Source organism: Esox lucius, chromosome 10 (assembly GCF_011004845.1).
Source record: "Esox lucius isolate fEsoLuc1 chromosome 10, fEsoLuc1.pri, whole genome shotgun sequence".
In the NCBI taxonomy this organism is placed as follows: domain Eukaryota; kingdom Metazoa; phylum Chordata; class Actinopteri; order Esociformes; family Esocidae; genus Esox; species Esox lucius.
The window spans coordinates 11,932,549-11,942,175 of record NC_047578.1 but is presented as its reverse complement, the minus strand read 5'-3'; the positions used below and the strand labels follow the sequence as shown (position 1 = coordinate 11,942,175).

Here is a 9,627-nt window from a genome sequence, read left to right as displayed (position 1 = left end):
CATAACTGAATCCCATAGTCATAGCTTTTTCTTTGGTTACTTATTTTACAATAAATGTTACTAATTATCTTAAGTGCATAGGCTAATATGGGACAGTTTGAGTTCCACAACAATCCTGTTTTAATGTGTTAGGCGATTTATAATCATAATGAATAATGTATATTTTTCATAATTGTTCATGTCAAAGTAAAATGAATGCGTCTCCAGGCTGGACAGATCACCGGAGAGAAGACCAGACAAGGTGTTATTTTCTTTCAAATTAAGTATTAATAAAAATATAGACTATTGATTTACAGCTGCACTAAGTAACATTCTGAAAATAATTCAAATGTGAGAAACAGGGCCCCCAATTCTTTCCTCTACTACCCCTCTCCCTGCAACCTGAGTTTGATTGACAGCTGGGTTTCTCTTTCCTAACACATGAAATGACCTGATGCACTTTTTAGACACAGCTAACCGAATATTAATAAAACCAGCTAAATGCAATGGCAACAACACAAGATAACAAGGTAAGAAATGTTAGCTATCTAGTTATATATGTTTCTTTAAACAAATGTATATTTTATGTAAATTGTGTTAAGTTAGACTAGCCAGTTACACAACAGACTGTAGCAGCTAACATTAGCTTAGTGGTTCTGGGTGCTACAGTTGGCTAGTGTAACACAATATCAAGCTAAACAACCTGTATGATAATGAACAAATCTTTTTGCTTATCCAGAAAGAAAGCGTTAACTCCATATCCAGCTTCTAATTTCTCAATGGGTAACGAGCAAAGCTAGTGTTAGCTTAGCAGCATTGGGAGCTACTTATAGTTACCTAATCAACTACGAAGCTAAACAATTTGTGTAATAATGTAAATAAATGAATTTGCCTGTCCGGAAGAAAAAGCATTAAATCAGAGTCGACCTCCATCCCTATTAATGCCATTAGTCCTTCCACCTTGGAAATGCTGCTGAACCAATGTTTATTCTTGTTTTCACCCTTGCTTTGTCCAGCTCTTTTATGAATAGCGCTACTCTCTGGAGTATTTCTTTGTTTGGCAGTTTTCAATATATATGCTGTTGTAGGCAACGGAGGAATCTGTATTTTGTTGTCATCTCTAGATGCTATTGTAGCTTCTATCTGTAAAATATTTTCTTAGCTCTTTACTGCAGACATGGCTACCTCCAGGCAGTATGCATGTTCACAAACAGAGCCAAGCCAAGCCCCACCTTGCCAAAGGCTAAAGATTGTCTGGAACAGGATTGGCTGCATTGTCACTACCTGAGTCATATTTATCAATAAAAAAATCCTACCTACTGCCCTTTAAAATGAATAGTACCTAATGTAAAATATCAGATAGAAGGGGGGGGGGTGGGTTGCAATTGTATCAGGGTGCCAACCCTAGGCAGCGCCAGTGCCTTTGACATGTAAGATCACACCGGTGTGATGCGGTTAGAGTGTTCCCTGAAACGTATGATCTCACCGGTGTGATCAGGTCCGACTGGTCCCTGAAATGTACAATCTCACCAGTGTGATCAGGTTAGAGTGGTCCCTGAAATGTACGATCTAGCTGGTGTGATCAGGTTAGAGTGGTCCCTGAAATGTACAATCTCACTGGTGTGATCAGGTTTGAGTGGTCCCTGAAATGTACGATCTCACTGGTGTGATCAGGTTAGAGTGGTCCCTGAAATGTACGATCTCACTGGTGTGATCAGGTTAGAGTGGTCCCTGAAATGTATGATCTAGCTGGTGTGGTCAGGTTAGAGTGGTCCCTGAAATGTACGATCTAGCTGGTGTGATCAGGTTAGAGTGGTCCCTGAAATGTACAATCTCACTGGTGTGATCAGGTTAGAGTGGTCCCTGAAATGTACGATCTCACTGGTGTGATCAGGTTAGAGTGGTCCCTGAAATGTACGATCTCACTGGTGTGATCAGGTTAGAGTGGTCCCTGAAATGTATGATCTAGCTGGTGTGATCAGGTTAGAGTGGTCCCTGAAATGTATGATCTAGCTGGTGTGATCAGGTTAGAGTGGCCCCTGAAATGTACAATCTAGCTGGTGTGATCAGGTTAGAGTGGCCCCTGAAATGTATGATCTCACTGGTGTGATCAGGTTAGAGTGGTCCCTGAAATGTACGATCTCACTGGTGTGATCAGGTTAGAGTGGTCCCTGAAATGTATGATCTAGCTGGTGTGATCAGGTTAGAGTGGTCCCTGAAATGTACGATCTAGCTGGTGTGATCAGGTTAGAGTGGTCCCTGAAATGTACAATCTCACTGGTGTGATCAGGTTAGAGTGGTCCCTGAAATGTACGATCTCACTGGTGTGATCAGGTTAGAGTGGTCCCTGAAATGTACGATCTCACTGGTGTGATCAGGTTAGAGTGGTCCCTGAAATGTATGATCTAGCTGGTGTGATCAGGTTAGAGTGGTCCCTGAAATGTATGATCTAGCTGGTGTGATCAGGTTAGAGTGGCCCCTGAAATGTACAATCTAGCTGGTGTGATCAGGTTAGAGTGGCCCCTGAAATGTATGATCTCACTGGGCTTAGAACATCTAGGTACAAGTGAGGCCACCAGCACTGAACAGACCACATGTTTCTTATACTCACATTTAGCTCAACATTGTAACTCTTTTTCCTCAATGTCAGATGTTAATTTCAAACCATTACAGAGGGAGCAAGTGTTCAAATCGGGACCTTAAGGTTTACTTACGTAGCTTACCAGCACTCAGGCAACATTAGCGGTCATATTTTGCTAACATAAACATAATTTGTCTGACACAAAAATGTATGATATTAGTGACTAGAACAACTTACCACATCCAGAGAGAGATGACGACTTTTCTAGACCCTATGTAACTGGAAGGTAGCAAATGCTGCCATGTTTGTTTGTCCAAATCAACCAAAGATTAATGTGATGTGTCACTCTGAGACCGAATGGTCATTTACATTTGCATTACATTTATAAATGAATCTCTTTTGGTCAAATCTCTTTGGTCAGATATACCTTATGACTGCCATAATCCAGTGCAATGTATATAAACATGGCTGCAGATATAGACAGTAACTAGCTAAAGTAGCTCAACTTAACCTTCAAAAACGTTTGTCCATTACTGAAAATGCAGGAATTGGAGATTCATAATTTGGCAATGTTTGTGAGCTTCTGAATATAAACGTAAACAAAGATTAAGCCTTTACTAGGGGTAATGTGCCCCCCCCCATGTAATTCACAAAAAGTCCCACAAGGTGTGACCACATTTTTTGCCCAACACTTTCTCTGGCTGCCACTGATCTTGCTTAACTAAAAATGTTAGTTAACGAAAAGCAGTGGCCTCTCTGTGTCATCACAACTTTTGGGCATATTTCCACAAAACGAGACGTAAGTTGATCACATTTTTTGAAAAGTTAAAAGATTTCCAAATATGTTTCAATTAAGTTAGATCTATTAAAGGATTAAAGCTTTCAGATAAATAATCTACTTGTCTAGAGAGAACATTTTGAATACTTTTTAAATAAAGTAGTAATATGTTGGATGAGTGTGTTGGGGTTACTGGCCCCCCTTCTACAAGGGGTAACTGCCCCCCAGGGGCTAATTACCCCTTTTATGGTTATGCATGTCATTTGTGCACGAGCTCAGTTCGTGCTTGCTAACTGTAATCAGTATTAATTACAAAAAATGTATGCATAAAACAGTTTTATTGGATTTACTACATGTTTAAAACCCTATTGGGGTAACTACTCCCCTGTTACCCTAGTACAAAAAAAACAACTTTCTAAAAACAAAGTGTCATCAAATATCTAAAAGAGTATCAATTGCATCCATTTGGTTCCCTTATATTTTATTCACCTAAGCCTTATCATGATCCATATACCATTTCTTCCCCAACATTTTCATTTTTGTGTCCACGGGTAGACATTGTTCCTGGGGGGAGGGCAGATACCCCATGGGGGGGCAGTTACCCCAGTACAAAATAAATCACCTAAAAACAACATTTCGTAAAATATCTAAAAAAAAGTATCAATTGTATCAATTTGGTTGCCTTAAAGTTTTTCGCATAAGCTTAATCATCATCCACATAGCTTTTTCCCCACAACATTTAAATGTTTGTGTCTGCAAGTAGACAATGTTCTTAGGAGCGAATGGTTACCCCGTCTTACCCTACAAGTGAAGCATGCCAGTACTCCAATAGCCTACAGGAAAAGCACACCATTTATTTGGTTGGTCAATGATTATTCAGTAGGATATACCTTTTACATTATTACTGCCGGTAGTAGTTTCCTAATATAATTTTAACCAGTCGAAATCAGAAATTAGAAACATAAATAGTAAGCAGTGTGGTGTTTTGGGGCAGCTGTGGATGAAGTGTATTGTGACGTTATATTCAAACTCTGGAACTCAGAGCGGGAGTACTGAAATCACGTGCAAAAAAACTCACGAGGTTAATGATATTTGAAACTTACGCGAGAAAACGGCTTACGTGTATGTGTGTGTGTGGTGGTGGTGGTGGTGGGGGGGGGGGTCGTCCATACATACCGTCTTCTACACAATTAATTTGTAAAACGGCTTCATAACAGGATAATCGAGATGCATTCTCCACAGGCTGCTGGAGCCTGAAGAGGAATATTGCCTAGATTTATTTAGTCAGTTGATCATTGTACATGTTTAATGAAAAGGAGCGGGCGTAAAATTCGAAAAGCCTATACACTGCAGACCGAATTTAGGGAGCAACACTATTACCGTTGTGTCATATTGAATAGTTTTGATGGGTGAATTTTGAATGTATTCTGGAGACTAGCTCGAAGACTGAAACCCTACATTGCCTCTGTTCCTCTATCATAGCAGTTAACAAGTCATTGAAAGTAAACTCACTGATAACGATGTGGGATTTACGCTACAGACTCCATCTACTGTATACATCAACTGTATAAATAACTTAATGCAGCCTACATCAAGTGTATTGAGATTTACAACTACATCGTACTCACGTCTCCATGGCAACCAGTCGACGATGTTGACTGACATCCACGCACGCACTCATGCACACGCACTCACTCTATCCCCCAATATCTCTAATTCTCTCTCTCACACTCCCTCACAGATTCAGTTCTATTTCCATATTTGAATTCATCATGAAATGTCACCTTACCTAGTGCGGTCTAACGGTAGGTCGTTTTTATGGAGGGGCGTCGGATAGAACCCCTCTGCTGACATTCATCTGGGCAGTGCAGGTTAGCGGTTGTCTTGTTTGCAGTTCCCGGCGCTCTACAGGCGACCTGAGAGCTGTCCACGGTCGTCTGCTTCTGGGATCATTGTTTGCTCGGCTAATACATTAGTGCCGAAGCACGTCACCTTGATCGACGAGCGCTTGGAATTTAAATATCCACTCAAACACCAATCTGTCACCGCTAAAGGGACACAGTCGAGCACCTCACTGGTTGACCTGTGCCACGTGACCACCCACCGTTTCATTGATATCGCCCCGTGTTGCCCCCCTCCCTTTTTCTGATAACAAGGGGAACCGGGGAACGGTCACCTAGGGTGAGACAGTCATCAGAAGACCGGGCCTGTTGTGGCCGGTCTCTCATTACCGCTGAGACGATGCTACAATGAGCAGCTTCTTAGATTACTCGGTAATGAGCGGCGACGGCGGGTCGTGCTCTGTTCGGGCGTTCCACTCCGACCACGGAATAACAACTTTCCAGTCGTGCGCGGTCACCGTGAACAATTGTGGGGCAGATGAGCGTTTCATACCTAGTAGGGCATCCCCGGATGGCATCCCTCACCAGACGGGGTCCTACCAGACGACTAGCGGCTCTCTGGGTCTAACCTACGGGGCACACCCGGCCTGCGGCTCGGGCTATGGACCCCAGGGCTTCTGTTCCACCTACAACCATTACACACTGAACCAGGAAGTGGAGTCGGCCGCGGGGTTTCCGCAGTGCTCACCATTAATGTACTCCGGGAACATTTCCTCGTCTATGGTACCACAGCATCGCCAAGGTTACGGGGGCGCGCCCCTGGGTCAGCTCCAGTACTCCCATGCCACGTATGGAGGCGGGCACGAGCACGCGAACCTGCCTCCTTTTTCTGGGTGCTCTAACCCACTGTCACCCCTGCATGCGACACACCTTGATGCCTGCTGCTCGCCGCTGTCGGAGAGCGCCTCCAGCGCACAGACTTTTGATTGGATGAAAGTGAAGAGGAACCCGCCCAAAACAGGTTGGTGTCATCCGAAGGTGAACGCAGGTGGATATCCCAAATCGTAGCGCATTTTATGGTTATGAATGCAGCCTAAATATTTTTAACCCAACTGTAACCCAACTGTTGTTGTTTTTTTTGTGTAGTCACAGATTTTGGAGAAAGTTATCCAAGTGCAAAGTGGAAGATAGGGTTACTTAAAAATTGATGATGATCTGACAACATCACAATGGCATTGTGACGTCACAAGAAAACATCACAATAGCATTTCCAATGCCATAAAAACCGTATCCCCTATAATTTAAATACCAGATCAGTACGAATTTGGCTATGGAAAGAGTTATTAACGGTTTGCCTTTGGGGAAAATAATGAATACAAAGTATAGAAACATTCCTCTGTAATCACTAGGACTTTAGGAATGCGTAAAAATCAACATACACTAAAGCATATTGGCTATGTTACCACTTTGTTGAGCATTTGAACATAGCTAGTTACCTAATATTAGTTGTGTTAACTTGCTGGTTCAGCGGTCCAGCCGTTTCCTCTAGTGCAAATATGACACTGCTAATTTTGCAAGCATTCTCTCCTCAAACTTTTCTGTTAAACAATAACCCTGAACGAATGTGAAACTTCAAAAAAAATTATAATAATTACACAACACCCAGACCTGTGTAGCCTACATGGGACACTTCTTACAATTACTGTGTCACATCAACTTCCTTAGTGTTTATTTCGTCTTGACCTCCAGGTATCCTTCATGTTCTCCCTTCATTCTTCTATCCTACAGGCAGATCAGGTGAGTATGGCTATGGGGGGCAGCCCAACACGGTCCGGACCAATTTCACCACTAAACAACTCACCGAGTTGGAGAAGGAATTCCACTTCAACAAGTATCTGACCCGCGCGAGGCGCGTGGAAATCGCGGCTGCACTTCAGCTGAACGAGACTCAGGTCAAAATCTGGTTCCAGAACCGCCGGATGAAGCAGAAGAAACGCGAAAAGGAGGGCCTACTACCGACCAAATCTTCTGTGTCGGACCCGAGGGATAGCTGTTTGGAGAAAGCAGATGATGCTGGGTCTGAGAAGTCCCTCTCGGCCCCTTCCACTCCATCTCCCCCCTCTTCAACAGCATCATCCGGGGTTGATCCCTATTCCTCCAGTTAAAGAACCCTTGCCCCCTGGCGATGGTCTACATATACCAAAGATGATATACAAGCCCTGACTTAGATAGGTTAAATGATTTTGAACAGGGCAAATATAAATGCACTACATGGGGTATACTGTGACAATGAAATGTCGTGGTTAATCTATGCTACGTGGTAAATCTGTGGTGTTGTTATCGGTGGTTGGAACAAGGTAAAATATCTGACCAGCATCCCATGGAGTTATGTTTATATTTTCTTGATTTCTATTCCAGTTGTTCGTTCATGTGTAGAGTAATTATCGTGCACATGGGATATCCTCCCACTTTAAATGCGGCAGTGTAGGCCTACCATTGTTACGTAACGAGTTGGACTGCACAACAAAACAAATACCTCATGTAAACCAGATTGACTCATTAAAAGTGCGGCGCTGAAAGTTGGCTGTACTAAAAGTGTTTTACATCACAATCAGCAAAAAAAACTTCGTATATGGAATCAGTGCTGGTAGGCTACATTCTTTAAATACCTCCAAAAATCATGTTCGAACCTGTGTTTCCAGCCTGTGTTTGTACTGTCTTAGGCTGCGTTTAGATTGGAGCCCAATTCTGATCTTTCTTTCAGTAATAAAATATCCGGTGTGAAAATATTTGATTTATCTGTCAAAATGTGAATTAGTACAAACGAACTTAATCAGAGCCGAACTGTCTAGGCTCCGTCCAATTTTGATATTTGTTTTACCATATTAGGTGTATTCATCAATCAAATTTGCTCAAAACAAGAAGTTAGAAGATCTGACGTGATGAGTCAAAAATGGCGGCAGCCTTGCTGTTGGCGAATTGGGTCAGTAACCAAAAGGTCGCTGCTTCCTATCCCCAACGTGGAAAAACACCTGTCGGCATGAGGATGAGCAATGCATTTGAAGCTAATTGCTCCTGAAAAAACATTTAGTGGGAAAAATATCAGAATTGGACTTTCGGTTTAAACGCAGCTTTAGTGTGGCGTGTGTCAATCTGAATGTAATGTGTGAGGTTTGCATGACGCGCGACGCATTCATGTATACTTAATTGAACGCTGAGTTTTATCAGTTTTGGAGACCTCTGATGATTGTTATGGACTTGTGTCAAATTATTCGAGCAGAGCACGTGTAAAGTGTTTCCAGTGCGATATTTACGGGTCGAAATGTGTATTAAAGTGCTTTTGCTTCTACGATATTTCTTGGATTACTTGTAATTTTTCTTGTGGCACAAATGATAAGGCCTATTATTTTTTCGACATCCAAGAATCAAGAATATCAATAATAAAACATCTTTCTTCAAAATGGAAAAACTTTTTTAAACAAAATAAGCTTTTTTAAATGTGCGTGGAAAGTGATATTGTACTTACAAGCTCATTGACGCAGTTACATTAGGGGTATTATTATGGCTTTGCATGTTTATAAGCTTTGGGAATACGAATTACTGTACCCCTACTTTACAATAGCTTCAGGTTTCTCTAGTCCTCAATGTAACGCCAATAACTCTACATCATAGACTTTACGCATTCCAGAATTAACGCTCTTAACGCGTGCAGGCGTGCGCGCCCCCGTCCCCTGGGGTAAAGCATTATTGGCGTAATAAAGGAATGTTTATCCACAGAGGGGAGGAGAGCGCGGACGTCACGTCATTCGAGATGACAACCTCATCGAGCTGCAGGTTTATTGAAGGGACAAAAAGAAACGCAATTGATTAAAACATCGAGAGGAAGATATTGACATGGTCCAGTCGATGTGCTGGTCAGGCTACCCGAGCCAATGTGCCAGAGAGGTGTGTCATCTCCACGGTACTGCACAGTGTACTTCTGGTTAAGGACGCGTTAGAAACGATGCTCCAGATCCAAGACTGAACATGTTCACTTTTGTTGCGTAACACGTAGGGCCTGGACAAAATGTATGCTAAGCGACAACAGTGGACAATTGGAGACATCTGGCCTCCGGATCTCTGCCGAAATGGAGCTGGAAAAATAGAAAACGAAATATGCCCATATGCTTCATTCTATTTGTTTGTGTAGTCATATTAAATAGTTTAGGATCGCTCTCGTGGCTTCCCGATCAATCGTCTTCTCGAATCCATGTGGTCAGCTCGGTGCTAAGAGCCCCTTATATCGCAATTTATATTAACAAATGGGGATTGGGTTTACTGAGTGCCATTTTAAGACATGTCGGCTGATATTAACTATTGTTCCTACTTTTAATAATTAGGAAAAATTAGGGAAAATAATTAGGCTTGACAATTGTATGTAAAAAATAAATAAAATAAACGTATTGTAC

At 42.1% G+C, this 9,627-nt stretch overlaps 1 protein-coding gene across 1 annotated transcript; it reads left to right on the top strand.

Moving 5' to 3' along the window:
* The first annotated feature begins 5,508 nt into the window (after positions 1-5,508).
* Positions 5,509-8,490, top strand: hoxa1a (homeobox A1a). The gene is made up of 2 exons (XM_010893030.3): positions 5,509-6,200; positions 6,968-8,490. Exons 1-2 carry the CDS (start codon positions 5,588-5,590, stop codon positions 7,342-7,344), a joined length of 990 nt encoding a protein of 329 aa, XP_010891332.1. The 5' UTR covers positions 5,509-5,587; the 3' UTR covers positions 7,345-8,490.
* The last annotated feature ends 1,137 nt before the right edge of the window (positions 8,491-9,627 follow it).